The sequence below is a fragment of the Dromiciops gliroides genome, chromosome 6, assembly GCF_019393635.1.
Source record: "Dromiciops gliroides isolate mDroGli1 chromosome 6, mDroGli1.pri, whole genome shotgun sequence".
In the NCBI taxonomy this organism is placed as follows: Eukaryota; Metazoa; Chordata; class Mammalia; order Microbiotheria; family Microbiotheriidae; genus Dromiciops; species Dromiciops gliroides.
In genome coordinates, this window is record NC_057866.1 from 34,297,332 (window position 1) to 34,312,498 (window position 15,167).

General features: G+C 45.3%; 1 protein-coding gene across 2 annotated transcripts in view; it reads right to left on the bottom strand.

The window, feature by feature from the left end:
- PRR5L (proline rich 5 like) overlaps positions 1–15,167 on the bottom strand; it is a 141,339-nt gene that overhangs the window by 24,517 nt on the left and 101,655 nt on the right. For both annotated transcript variants that reach the window (XM_043972776.1, XM_043972777.1), the window contains 2 exons: positions 6,572–6,629; positions 1,042–1,133 (listed from right to left, as the gene is read on the bottom strand). In XM_043972776.1, the coding sequence (XP_043828711.1) occupies positions 1,042–1,133; positions 6,572–6,629 (150 nt within the window). The remainder of the gene's footprint in view (positions 1–1,041; positions 1,134–6,571; positions 6,630–15,167) is intronic.

The window sequence follows — 15,167 nt, forward strand, 5'->3', positions numbered from 1 at the left end:
GACCTGAGTTCAAATCTGGATTCAGACACTTGACACTTACTAGCTGTGTGACCCTGGACAAGCCACTTAGCCCTCATTTAAAAAAAATTAAAATAAAATAAAAAAGAATCCTCTTATAATTGGGGGAGAATTACAACAACAACAAAACAAATAAACAGCCCCTCCCCCCAAAGAATCACCTCTATGACCTCTGAAAAGTGGCCATCAATTGCCAGGGATAAGGAATTCATTACTTCCAGAAACAGTAGTTTCTACTTTGGGAAGTCTATTCTCAGAGGAAGCTGAAAAAGCTCGATAAGTATCTCCCCTCTACAAGGATCTTGAGGTTGTTAGCAAGCTCTGTGTCTACCTCATGGATTTGGGAGGAAACAAGAAACTTTTCAAGAAATTTTTTTTTTAAAGACACAATAGAATCCAATCTTCCCCTTCCCTGTTTCCTTCTACACTTTATTTTTTGCCTTCTACAATTTACTTGAAACAAGGAGAACCAAACTTTTTCCTCTGTGGTGAAGGGTGGAAGTTAGGGGGAAAGAACTCCCAGCAGCCAGCTATGCAGATGTGAGCAGTCAAAATGTGACCGTTATGCATCTACTCCCTTCTGAGTCAGAGCTTTTTGCTGAAAATAGCACCCCCAAGATCTGAGAAAGAGAACAGACTACCCAAAATCGAAGGTCCACAACTTGCAGTTCACAAGTTCCAGTTAATTAGTAATTTTAAAATAATAATAATAATAATAATAATAATAATAATAGCTGCTAACATTTATAGTGTACTTTAAGATTTGCAAAGTTCTTTACTCTATCTCACTTGATCTGCACAATAACCCTGGGAGGTAGGTACTATCATCATGCCCATTTTTCAGATGAATAAATTGAGTTTAACTTGATCAAGGCCAGATGTTTAAGGGAGGATTTGAACTCAGGTTTCCCTGACTCCAAGTCTAATGTTCTAGCTCCTGTGCTGGCAGACAACCTAGATGCTGATGGGATGGGAAAGAAGAATCACAATGAACATATACTGAATTTATCTAATGAGACTGACCTGAACAGGGTAAAATATCGCCTGTAGGGTTGGGAGAGTCTCAGTGAAAAAGTGATCCCATACTTCGGCCAGAAGGTCAATCCGATTTTCACCTAGATGTAGAGAGATGGGATAGTAGAGTCAATAATTATCTGCATGTCGCCCTTCTACAATTCCATTTTAAACATACACTCCTTCTTCTTCAAAGCACAGTTTAAGGGTCACCTCCGACATGAGGCCTATCGGGATCCCTCTGCTATTAGCATTTTTGAAATGACCTTGTATTACTTTGTACCCCTGATTCGTAGTAAGCACTTAATAAATGCTCGCCCTGTCTGTCCATCTATCCATCTGTCTGTCTGCTAATTGGACCATCCACCTGTCTGTCTCTCTCTCCCTCCCTCCATCCATCTTTATTTCTATCTATTCAACTGTATATGTTGGGGACAGCTGGGGCAAAGATGTGGAGGCAGGAGATGGGAGTGTTCTGTATGAGCAGAAAGCAGGCCAGCTCCCAGAACACAGCATAATCGATAGAACCAGCATGGAACCCTTCAGATAAAAGAGTCAAATTTTTTAAGGACTTAAAGAAAGATGCATTCATAGGATAATATGACTTGGAGGACCTTAAAGGTCATCAAGTTCAATCCCCTTGTGAACTTGAGGCCCAGAGAGGTTGAGTAATTCACCCAAAGCCACCCAGTGAGGAAGTAAATGGGCTGGGATTTTGACCCAGTTCTCCTTACTCCAGAACTAAAGTTTTTCCCTTGACTCCAAAATGCCCTTCCAAGGCACAGACAATACAACATACGAGGTCCATCACTTCAAACACATTGACGCCTACGAGAATGAGAATGCGGCATTAAAAAAATAGGAATCTTATCTATTTCTTAAAGCCCATCAAGGAAGGATGTTCTACTATGAGAAATGCTTCCTTGTGCCTAATCTAATTTCCTCAGGCCCGCATTTAAATTCTCTTAGATCTGATATTTTCCGAAGAGGAGAGAGCCAGGGTCACTGTCCTTAATTCTTGTCCTTCTATGGAATGGACCAGATGACTCTTGGGACTTGGGAGATGACTCGGGAGATGACTTGGGAAATGACTAATGGATATAGGACTGACTGGAACAGATAATTTGGTGGAAGACGGAATTTGTGTTTTCTTAGAGCCATATTGAAGGCGATTCATTGCCAGAAATGTCCGTGCTGAGTAAAAACAACAACAACAACAACTCCCATTTACAGAGTCCTCTGGCCTAGTTCAGCCCTTCATCATCTTCTCCTGGTCTACCGGGTTAGCCTTCTAACTAGAGTCTCTGCCTCCAGCTTCTTGCTTCTCCAGTTCATCCTCCCCAAAACTGCCAAAGTGATTAGTGATTATTTCTAACGTGTGGCCCTGATCTGGTCACCTCCCTGCTCCACACACTGCAGTGGCGCCATGTTACATCTAGGACCGGAGATGATGAACCCTCAGATTGATCCTCGAAGACCTTCCCAACCTATCTTTCCATTCCCATTGCGTATCATTTCCCGCCTTCTACTCTGCAGTCCAATCAGATCAGTCTCATTGTTTCTCACACACAACGTTCCCTGTCTTTGCCCTGGTGCCGTCCGGATCTAGAATGCACTGCCCTGCCTTCCTCACCTCTGCCTTCTAGAACCTTCCTTCACAGCTCAGCTATGGACCTGACGTCTGTCTACCCAAGGCCTTGATGATCCAGCCACATGGCTCTACTTGGGGCTCCTCACACACTGTACTCCACTTCCTGTCTGTCTCCTGTGCCTGGGATGCTCTCTCGCCTCATCTCCATCTGCTGAAAACCCCCTCTTCTCTCTGAGATCACCTTCCTCTTGTCCCCTCCCCCCCTTGTTATTTACATGTCGTCTCCTCCATTAGAATGTAAACTCCCTGAGGACAGGCACTATTTTACTGTTGTCTCTATTTTTAGCATTGAACACAGTGCCTGGCAGATAGCAAGAGCTTAAAAAAAATGCTATTTTGTTGTTGCTTTAAAGTTTATAACGCACATTCCTTATAACAAACGTGTGATGTAGGAAGCACAAGGATCATTATTGCCATTTCAGAGATATAGAAACCAGGGTTTGTAAAGTTAACATGACTAGCCTAAGATCACCCAATTAGGAATTATTAGAAGCAGGACTTGAACTCAGGTCTTTGGACCCTAAGAGCTATCTAGATTCTTTGAATGGCACTACAGTGTGAAAGCAGGGCAGCTAGATGGTGCAGTGAGTGGATAGAGCACTGGCTCTGAAGTTGGGAGAACCTGAGTTCAAATCTCACTTACTAGCTGTGTGACCCTAGGCAAGTCACTTAACCCCAATTGCTTTAAACATCCCGGATCATCTCTAGTTGTTCTGATGTCTATCTTGCCACTAGACCCAGATGGCTCTGGAGGAGAGAGTGAGGCTGGTGACTTTGCACAGCCCTCCCTCACTAAAATCCAATTCAATGCAAGTCATGACATTACCCTGATGTCATGGTCTTCTTCAAGAACATCGGATAAACAACAACAACAGTGTGAAAGCACAGTTTACCTACCACATGGACCCTAAGGACACTGCTACAGACAGAAGTTCCCGAATACTGTCATAGAATCATTTCCATCATTCTAATTAGTTTACCAGAAACAATAAAAGTCACTCCAACAGACAAATCGACAAATAAAACCAAGGGACACAGAGTTTACCCCAAACCTTTCCAGCCTGTAATGAGGAAGAACCCAGTGAATTAACAACCAAACACGCAAAGACAATGCTTTTGTTCCATCTCCTCAGAGGCCTCCCCAGAGGTCTACCCATCATTCTCTGAGACACAACAAGCTATCATCTCCAACCCCAGGTTCGCCGACAATTGTCCAAAAATATTTTATCTCATACAAAGCTGAACAGAAAGTCCTGGGCAGAAAACCAACTCCCTTTTATTCAGAAGGGTCGATGAATGAACCTGCCTGGTTAATCAAACATTGTGATTCCTTTAGTTACCATAAATGGGCCATTAGTTTTTAAAGCCTTATAATACAATAAACAGCCAGAAACTTGTTTGACTATCACCTCGTCTGCCATGCAGGATGGTGTAAAAAGAGCAGGGTGTGCACAGTGGTCAGAATACTGGGTTTGAATTCCAGGGCTTATGTTTACTAGCTGTGTGAGCCCAAGGGCATCAAAGCACCCTGCCGGGCCTCTGCTGGCTAAAATGAGGGGCTGGAGGGGACAGCAGCCAAGATGTCTCTCAATCCCATGATCCTACAGTATGTGTCAGCCTTAACCCATTGTTCTGTTCCACCATGTACAAGGTTGCAGAAACAGATCCACTAACGTGGGTGTCCGGTAAATGGGAGTCTACTATCCCATCAGACTGGAGGAACCAAGAACCCTGCCCTCAACTTCACCCAGCAGCTACTTGGTGGGCATTAGCAGAGGCTAACTGTGTAATTCAGGTGTGTTTTTTGAATCACTTAGAGAAGAAGAGAGTCTGGAAACCATCACATCTGAGCAGTGGGTATGCAAAATGTCAAATATCTTCCTGCCTTTCCTCCCCTCTCCCCCACAGCCGTTCAGATGTCTCGAGGCCAGGCAGGCCAGGTAGGGTTGTGTCCCAGAAGACTCGCCCTGACTCATCGGCACAGGCCGCACTGCACGCAAGCCAAGAACGGGGCTTCACCTTTGCTGAGAATGGTCGGCCAGCAGCACAGGGGGAAGAGCGTGGGTATCTATTGTTATTTACTGACCTAGATAGCAGCGTTGATTGGGAGCTGTTGTTTGATGTTGAGAGGCTGAGGAATTAGGTCAGTTCAGCCTAGACACCGAGAGACAGCAAACACAACTTGACTGAATACGGCTTTGGGGATGCACTTAGTGGTTTTCCCCAAAGACGCTATGTATTTAATGGGAAATAAAAGTGAAGGGAAGAGAGGGAGAGGGTAGGAAACAGGTGCTAACACAGCCACGTGTTCTAGGGCTGACTTGGAAGGGAAATCACATGGTGAATTTGGGAAACAAGCCTATGCGCTTTTTAATGGCTATTACAAGAGGTGAGATTCTAAGGGGAGAGGATGTCTTCAATCCACAGGGGCTGGTGAAACAACTCACCATTTTCTTTTCAAATGCAGGCATGAAATTGCAAGAAGTGGATTGGAGCTAGGGTCTGGAGGGTTCTGTTTTAATACTGGCTCTCCTATGTCACTCAATCAATTAACAAACATTTATTAAATACCTGCTGTATGCCAAGCACTGCACCAGAGGCTAGAGACACAAAGACACATGAAACCACCTTGACCTCAGGGAGCTCATATTCTATTGAAGAGGAGATAAAAGGTCAAACTATCTATATCTATCTGTCTTTCTGTCTGCCTATCTACACATACATACATACATACATATATATACACACATACATATATATTTTACATACATACATACATACATACATATACATACAATATAGGGGAAGCTAGATAGTTCAGTGGATAGAGCTCTGGGCCTGCAATCAGGAAGACCTTAGTTTAAATCCAGCCTCGGCTGTGTGACCCTGGGCAAGTCACTTAATCCTCATTGCCTTTGCCAAAAAAGAAAAAAGAAAGAAAAAAGAAAAGAAAGAAAGAAAGAAAGCTTAGGGAAAGGCTCACTCAGGACCACACAGCTAATTAAGTGTCTGAGGTTAAATTCAAACCCTGAACCCTGGTCTTGGTGATGCCAAGCCCAGAATTCTATCCTCTACTCCAGGCCCTAAGTTGAGGGAATGTCTAAGGAGATCTTAAAAGTTCAGCCAGAGGTCAAAGGACCAGAGGCCACAGTGATTAATACTAACAGCTGATCCTTATATAATGCTTTACATAAGGATTTTATTGGAGTCTCAAAAGCCCGCTGTGAGTTAAGCACTAGTGGTAGGCATTAGTGCTATTTTACAGAAAAGGAAACTAGGCCCAGGAAGGCTGAGTGATTCTGCTAAAGTATATGAATGATGATGCCTCAGTTTCCTTCTCTGTAATTGCACCCACCTTGCTTATTGTGAGGACCAAGTGAGATCTATTTATGAAAGTGCTTAGCACATGGTAGAAGTTACAGAAATGTTTATTTCCTTTGCCCCACCCCCTTCAAATCAAACTCCATAGGTGGCTGCCTACCTGTGCTGAGGGCCAGCCCAGATGGCTCTGAGATGGGGCTGTCTGGTCTGTGATCAAACGTTAAACCCCTCCCCAAAGCACCCCTTCTATCTGCAGGAAAGCAGCCCCGGCCGGCCGAGCCTAACCTCCACCCTATAATCCAGATGTCCCTGGGGAGAAGTCGGAACACTGTTTCCAGAGAAACCATCCCGGCACCTTCTAAAGAAAGAACAACACCACCCCAAGAAAACCCCATGGAGTGTTGCTGTTTGGCCCTGGCAGGAGCAGCAGCAGACCCCAGGACCACTCAGCCCATTCCCTGGACGCTTCATTCCCAGGGACGGAAGGAATCCTGGACAGCTATGCGTCCCAGGCAGCCTCCCAGAGGCCTCTGCCCACCCACTTCCAGGAGGGCCCCTCTTACTCACCTTCACACAGGTGAACCTTCTCTTCCACAAACAGGAGTCCTTTAGCAAGAAGCTGGTTCTGCCAAGAGATGACAAAGAACAGAAGCGTTGGCTATTTCAGAGTATCAATGAGCCCAGCAAAGACTGACATGTAACTGAACAGCAGAGATTTGGTTCTGAGTGTTCCCCAGGCACTCACATCTGATAGACTCAATCCCTCTCGAGGGGCAAAAAACCCCAATATACACAAAGTTGAGAAAATATACTTTCCCCTCTTCTTTGTAGAGGTGGAGGGCTACGGGTATGGACTATGGTATATACTGTCACACACTTCTGATGGCTGTCTTGCTGAATTGCTCTTTTATTCACTGTCCAAAGACAACTTGCTGTGGAGGGTAGACAAGATTCCAGAAATGACAGTAATACAAACATGATAACAATAAAAATTAAATATACTGTCCCCAGGCTCCCAGCTCCACAAGGCCAAGACTTCAACTCATACCACTTCACAGCCACTTTCCGAATAACACTAGTCCCTTCACCTCTGATAACTCCTCTTTATGTGTGGTCTTCCCCGTTAGATCGTAAGCTCCCTGAGAGCAGGGACTGTCTTGTTTTCTTGTATTCCTAATGCTAGGCACATAGTAAGCATTCAAAAGGGATCCGTGTCTATCTCCCCATCTAACTAGTCATTCATAATCTACCTATCCTCCAGTTGCCCTTTGTCTAAATTCCAGATCCCACAAGGAATGGGGACCAACACAGTACCCAAAGGGAGACTCCCTTTAGCACAGGGGTTCCCAGTCTGGGGCATGCATATCCCAAGAGCGCCTCAGAACCTCATTAAGAGGGCATGGGTAATATTTGATAAATAACCATATTATTCCATTAAAATGAATTACTTTTTTTGTTTTTTTGAAAATGAATGGTAAACTCTAGAATTTGCTTGGAAGTTAGGAGAAAATTGAATGAAAGCCAAGGAGTCCAGGGCCTCAAAAGGGTTGGGTGGCCCTGATTCAGCAGAACTGTGAAGGATGTAAAAGTCACCACCTCCTATTTCTGCATAGAACTTGGAAGGTTTACAAAGAACTTTTCTCACAACAGTTCCACGAGGATCAGGGATATATTTGTATGTATACAGATATATGTATATGTGGATATAGGTATGTATGTGTACACGTGTGTATGTGTATGTACACAAATATGTATATGTATGGCCCTCAATTTTCATATGAAACTAGGGAGATGTGGGTATCTGTGTATGGATGCATATATACTGTGTCATTTAAAAAACTTATGGGGTGCCCTATCTCTGTCCCAAGTTTTAGGGAACTTAGCAGGGCTTTCTAATATAATGCTACTTAAAAATTAGAACCTTTAGCATCAGTTTTGGGCATTAAGCATTTATTAAAGCATATTAGATATTAGTAAAGAGATAGCACGTGGCTCAGAAAGTTAAGAAAGGAGAGATAGTCAAAGCGCCTCCCTCTGCCCCCTCCAGCGTTCCCGGGCAAAGAGAATGAGTGTGAGAGTGTAAGCTTCTTGCGGTCAGGAGGAGAGGCAGCTCTTCCACACTGTTCAAAGCTAATTGGCTAGCATCATTCAAATCTATTGGTTTACTGGACTTGAGGGTGGACTGGAGCAGTATGTGCTGAGGTGCAGAGGACAGACGCTCTGAGGGGAAGGCTTTCAGGCAGGTGGCTCTATTCACAGTCTAAGGTCCAACTACATTTCCTTTGTAATTCTGACTCTGGGCTGGCCTTAAGAAAGAACACACAAGGAGCAACTAGGTGGAGCAGTGGATAAAGCACCTGCCCTGGATTCAGGAGGACCTGAGTTCAAATGACACTTGCTAGCTGTGTGACCTTGGGCATGTCACTTAACACTCACTGCCCTGAAAAAAAAAATAAAAGAAAGAACAGGCAAGGCTCTCCAAGTGTCATAGAACCCCATTATTTTCTCACAATATACACTTACACATACATACAAACACACACATATACATACACACATGTATTTGTATTGTCCTCAATTCTCAGATGATGAAATGGGGGCCCAGGGAAGCCAGATGTCTTCCTCAAATGTCAAGATTTGAACCTCAGTCTTCTGCCAACGAGTCCAGTTCTCTTTCTGCCTCAAGGCTACTTGGGATGACTCTCAAAGCTCTTCTGTACTTGCTTTGGAGAAGGGGAAAACTAAGGCCCAGGTAGATTATACCAATATTCCAGGGGGAGCAGCACAGATGACTCCCTCCCCTCAGCTTTCACTCACCAGGTCATTCGGGGAAATGTCGGGGGAGGTGCACAGGAGCTGCTTAGGGAGGAAGAATCGAGTCAAAGGCCAGAGGAGGGACAGATTGAAGGCCAATCCTCCCAGAAGGGAGCACTGAAAGGCCCATCAGGGCAGTGTGTCAGTGAAAGGGACCCTAGATTTAAAATCTGAGGGCTCAGATTTCGGTCCTGGCTTGGCTGCTTTGCTGCCTGAAGGAGCCTGGGTAAGTCATTTAACTTGACCTGGGCTTTCAGCTGTAAAATAAGGAGGGGAGGATTCTTGGGGCTATAAAACCTGTCTTGTTGTCCCATGATGCACTCTGTACACGGAAGGCACTTAATAAATGTTTGCTGGATTGGATTTGGGTTTCAAAAAGAAAGGTAGAACTCTTGGCCACATGGAAACGAACACCCATTACATCCCATTACATAACAGAACAAAGTGCTCCCTTCCCCGTGTTTGCTGGGACTAGCTCTTTGCAATGATCCCCGCTCTCATTTCCCTGCTTCTTGGCTCTCCTGGCCCCGAACATTGGGATTTGGGAAACCAAACACTGTGTAATTATAATCATTAAGCTTGGCCCCAGAGAAGACTTGGGAGACCGAGTAGCTCTCACTGCCTGGGTGCTCTTGGACAATTTACTTTATCTCTTGGTCTAGAAGACCTCGAGACCCCCTCCGGCTCTAGAGGGAAAGCCCTGATCCAGCCCTGCTCCTTTCACCACAGAGGTGGGGGGCCACAGGTGTGGAATATTGCAGACTGTCGGCCGGCCAACGTGTTCCCTCTTTTTAAAATCTGTTGCAAGGGGCTGCTTGAAAGAGAAGAGGGAAGGGAGCTGTCCGGATCGGAAACAATATGCATCGGTAAAAAGATGCATTTTTTTTTAAACGAGAGGGTTGGATGATTTTCAGTGATGTGATTCAATTTGTATTCATCCATCCACCCATCAATCTGTAACTTATTAAATGCCTGCTGTATACCAAATTCTGCTAAGTACTAGGGTTTAAAAAAAAAGAGCTTCCATTCTGGGTGATGGTGAGAGAACATAAATACATGTAATAAAAAGAAAAAATATAAAAATAAATATAAATTAAATTGGAGGGAAGGGGGAGAAGTTAATGACACTCTCCAGTCAATACTCTGTCCGTCTCCCTGAGCTAATAGTGTCCCTGAGGCACCCCCCCCTTCCTTTCTTCCTCCCACCCACCCCCACCTCAAAAGCCAGGTGGCAGCTGGGTGACTGAGTGGACAGTGTTTAGCCTAGAACAATCCAGTCTCAGACACTTACTGGCTGTGTAACCCTGGGCAAGTCACTTAAACTCTGCTTTCTGTTCTCAGAATGGCTGAGGATCAAATGAAATATTATTTGTAGAAAGCTCTCAAAACAGCATCTGACACACAGTAACTGTGTGATAAACGCTTTCCTTCCTTCCTTCCTTCCTTCCTTCCTTCCTTCCTTCCTTCCTTCCTTCCTTCCTTCCTTCCTTCCTTCCTTCCTTCCTTCCTTTCTTCCTTCCTTCCTTCCCTCCCACCCACCACCCAAATACTGTGTCTAGAGTCAAGACTCAGAGGGCCCCCAGCAAAGCCATCAGTATCCTCTGGCCACTTGGCAGAAACTTCAAGGCTCCCTCCTATCCCACTGACATGGACCAAAGAGCAGCCTGTCTGTGAGTTCACTAACAGCAGCCGAGCTGCTTGGTGACACTCAGGGCAACACCCCCACTCCCCATCCTCTACTGGGTTTCATAGGAGGTGAGTATCAGGGCTACATCCTTTCCTCCAGACTCATGTCCCCCAGCAGTCCCCCCTCTTTTACTCAAAACCTTGTTGTGCCTCATATCTGGAGAGGGGGAAAAAGACAAGATATGAGCAAACTCAGCAGTAAGAGGGCTGATCTAGTGGACTTCAAAGTGTGGAAGACAATCCAGGTGAGCCATGGGACCCTGGTCAAGTCACTGGAATTTTCTGGGCTCAGTTTACTCATCTGTAAAATGGAGATGATACAAGAGCATCCACCCCGAAGGACTGCTGTGAGCTTCCTACGAGCTACCAACATATTAAGTGCTTTGCAAACTTTAACAACATTGCAGCAAGGTCAAATATTATCATTACTTAATTTCACGGACAAGCCACAGAAAGAAGAACCTAACATGTCTGACAATTCTCAGATAACTTCAGGGGGGGGCGCCCAAGCTGCCTCTCCATTGTTGAACTTAATTCACATTTTGGCAAAAGTTGCCAACTCACAGCTCCTATTGGCTACAGGACCCACTACTTCTCTTTCTGGAAGGCGTCTGTGTTTGCTTTTGTTTTTACTGAATCATCCAAGGCCAACCGTTGCTCCTGCTTGGTAAACAATTAATAAACAGTGCATTGTACCCTAAAGCATTCTCCTTCCTAGGATCTTGAAGCCCATTCATGCTTATTTATCCCTACAAGACTGGAGAGGGGAGGAAGGCTACTCACTCACAATCTAACATTAAAAAGAAAAAAGAGGGAGCAGCTAGGTGTTGCAGTGGATAAAGCACCATCCCTGGATTCAGGAGGACCTGAGTTAAAATCTGGCTTCAGACTCTTGCTAGCTGCATGACCCTGGGCAAGTCACTTAACCCTCATTGCCCTGCAAAAAAGGAAGGAAGGAAGGAAGGAAGGAGAAGGAAAGGAAGGAAGGGAAGGGAAGGAAGGAAGGGAAGGAAGGGAAGGGAAGGAAGGGAGGAAGGGAGGAAGAAAGAAAGAAAGAAAAAGAAAGAAAGAAAGAAAGAAAGAAAGAAAGAAAGAAAGAAAGAACATTTATGCAGCACTAAATAGACTGCATGGTTGAGGGGGAGAATACAAAGGTGACGGTGATGGCCATGCTTTTAAGACACATCTAATAGGAAGGAAGACACGGATATGACATAAAATGGAACAGGGTAAGTGACCAACAACATCAGGAGTGGTATCTTGACTTGATCATGAATTGGATTTATGAGGCACAGCTGCACCAAGTTGTTGGCCTCACCCTCTCTTCCCAGTCATTGAAGTCCAGCGGCAGCTTGACTGTTGATGGCCTTGGGGTGTCTTCAATGTCTCAATGAGTTCTTCGAGTCCCACAGCACCTACTTCAGTCACCTTCCTGGCCATTGGAACAAACTGTTCTCATCTACCCATTTCACTGGGGGAGGTTCTCATGAGCTTGGGGTAGACACCCCCTAAGTCATCCACAGCTTTGAGGCCTACATATAACACTAGTGGTTAAAAGGAAGGAGAAATGGAGTAACTGTCCGTGCAATTCCCTAGGAGAAGACCATGGGGTCAGAGTTAGAATAGGAAGAGCCCTCAAAGGTCTTCTACTTCAAGCCCCTCATTTTACAGATGCAGAAACTGAGTACCTGAGGATAAAGTGTTGCTCAAGGTCCCTCAGGAAGTGGGAGGGCTGGAATTTGAACCTGGATCCAATAACTCCCAGACCCCTGATAACACTGATGGCTACAAGTGAGGAACGCCCCCAATGCATGGTGTTTTCTTTTTTTTTCAGAATCACGGAATGCGAGCAGCTAGGTGGCGAAGTGGATAGAGCACTGGCCCTGGAGTCAGGAGGACCTGAGTTCAAGTCCAGCCTCAGACACTTAACACTTACTAGCTGTGTGACCCTAGGCAAGTCACTTAACCCCAACTGCCTCGCAAAAACAAACAAAAAAACAGAATCACAGAATGCTGTTGCCACAAGGACCCTTGACAAATCATCTATCTTGTCCCCTTTCATTTTATTCAACAAGAAACCGGCCCGGAGGGAAGGATGACTTGCTTAAATTCATAAAGCTAGGGAGCAGGATGGTCAGGCCTGGCAGACAGGCTTCCCAGCTCCAAGGTCACTGCTCTTTCGACACCATCACACTTTTTTTCTCTGTAAAACCTTCAAGTTTGCATCTGTATTCACTCACATCAGTTCAGCGGCTGCTTCAGGCTTTCCCTAGCCTGTTGATAAAGAGTTAAAGCACACTGAGGCTGGGGGAGGGGATCAGAACCAAGCTGGGATGAGCATCTACCAGAGGGAAGTCTGCGCGACGGGACCTAGCCCTAAAGCATCACAGATCTGGAGATGTAAGGAACCCACCCCTCATTTTACAGATGAGGAAACTGAGACCTAAGGAGGGCAAGTGACTTGCCTAAGATCACAGAGCCAGCATCACAGATTTGATGCTGGAAGGGACATTTTCAGTTGTTTCTCAGTCATGCCTGATTCTTTGTGACCCCTTTGGGAATCTTCTTGGCAGAGTGGTTTACCATTTCCTTTTCCAGCTCATTTTACAGACGAGGAAACTGAGGCAAGCGGGGTGAAGTGACTCACCCAGGGTCAGACAGCTATTAAGTGTCTAAGGACAGATTTGAACTTGGGAAGATGAGTCTTCCTGACTCCAGGCCTGGCTCTCTATCTATTGTGGGTCATCAAATCCAACCTTCTCATTTTATAAATGAGAAAACTAGTGCCCAGGGTAGTAGACAGTTGACTTGTAGTAAGAGTCAAAGGCAGGATTTGAAATGAGCTCCTCTGACCCCAGAATGTGTACTCCCTTTCCACTGTACTGTGAACCCTGGGATTTCCTGAACCCAGTTTCTGGGACAGCACCTACTTATGAAATTTCAAAGTTCTTCCAAGTGAAAGCGAACACACACTTCCATTATGAGTCTGAGTCTGACACAGGTGTGTTATTCTCCCCAGTTTGCAGATGAAAACACTGAGGCACAGGGGATGTTAAATGTTCCTTCTAGTTTGCATGGTGAGTCAGGCCTAGAGCCCAGACCTCCAGATTCCCAGACTACAGGGTGCTTTCCATTTGCAAACACCCTGTCTTTCTGTGGTACTGAAAGTCAATTTGCATAAAAAAAATGAAGTCAAGGTTTAAGGGCCACAAATATCTTCTCTTGGGGTAGGCTCGGCAGACAGACACTTCCAGAGTCCCCGGGGACTGTCTAAAAATGGCATTTTTCTAAATTGTAGAAGAAAAGCCTTAGTGAGGTTACTGACAAATTGATGGACCTGTGTTCCCATCAATGAGAAGTCACTCCGCCTGTACAGATCTCCACCCCTCCATTCCTTTTCACCCAGAGCAATTCTCGTCTTTAAATGATCTATTGAGGATGGTGGGATCACATATTTTTGAGCTAAAGGAACTCAAGAGGCCCTCAAGTCCAACACATGCCAACAGAACAAGCCTTCTACAAGCACCCGACAAACGATCCTTGGCCTTTGCTTGAAGACGTCTGAGAGGAAAGAACCTTCTGCCTCCCCGAGGCGGCCCAAGTCATCTCCTGACGGCTCTGACTGCTGGGAAGCTTTTCCTTCCTCAAGCCCAAATCTGCCCATTTGTGACTTCTCCTCGTGACTCCCAGTTCTGCTCTGGGGAGCCAAGGGAAATGGAGGAATGAATGAATGAATGAATTAATTAATTAATTAATGAGAAAAGCATTTGAGTGCCCACTGTGTGCCAGATCCCATGCTAGGAGCCCTAAAGATAAAAAGTACCCCCAAGAAGCTTCTGTTCTAACAGGGGAAGGCACACAGAGAGGGGACTGATGACCAGGGAAGGGAGTTTGGGGCTGGGGTATCACAGGGACGGTGGCTGGAGCCCAAGGGTGGGCCACTGTCCCATCCTTTCCAGAAGCAAAGGTGGCCTTGATTTGATTACTGTGTCCAAGGCAAGAGATGGAAAAACATGTGCGTGATGAGGAAACAGACATGGTGGCTGGGCATATGGTAGGAGAACCTAAGATGTCAGTGTGTGTGTGTGTGTGTGTGTGTGTGTGTGTGTGCGCGCGCGCGCGTGCAACATGGTTTGTGACCAACCAGATAAGGCTTCTACTCACCATTGTTCATCCAAGCTTATTCCCGGGAGGGAGTTCTAAAGCTGCCTGACTTAATTCACCCAGAGACGGAGGCCTGGTGTTAAATCCAGCAAAGTGGAGATTGGGGGAAAAGAGGGGAGCAGCAGGTTGAATGACAAGATATTCGAAGACATCCAGGGTAGATGGATGGATGAATGGATGGATGGATGGATGGAACAAATCTAATCCTTCTTCCACATGAGCTCTTTCTATTCTTGAAAAGCAACAATAACAACGAACTATCCTATCTCCCTCTCCTGGGTCTTATCTTCTTGAAGGTAAAAATCTTCAGTTTGTTCAATGAATTCTAATGTGTCATGATCTTGTGGAAATATTTTAACTGACTAGGGGGGACTAATCTAACTGGAGGGCTATACCTTATTGGAGGACTAATATTGGGGACTTCTGACTAATCTGTGGATGTTTGACTGGCTGGCTATCTTACTGCTATTAATTTAATATGGGCCGTTTACAAAATTTC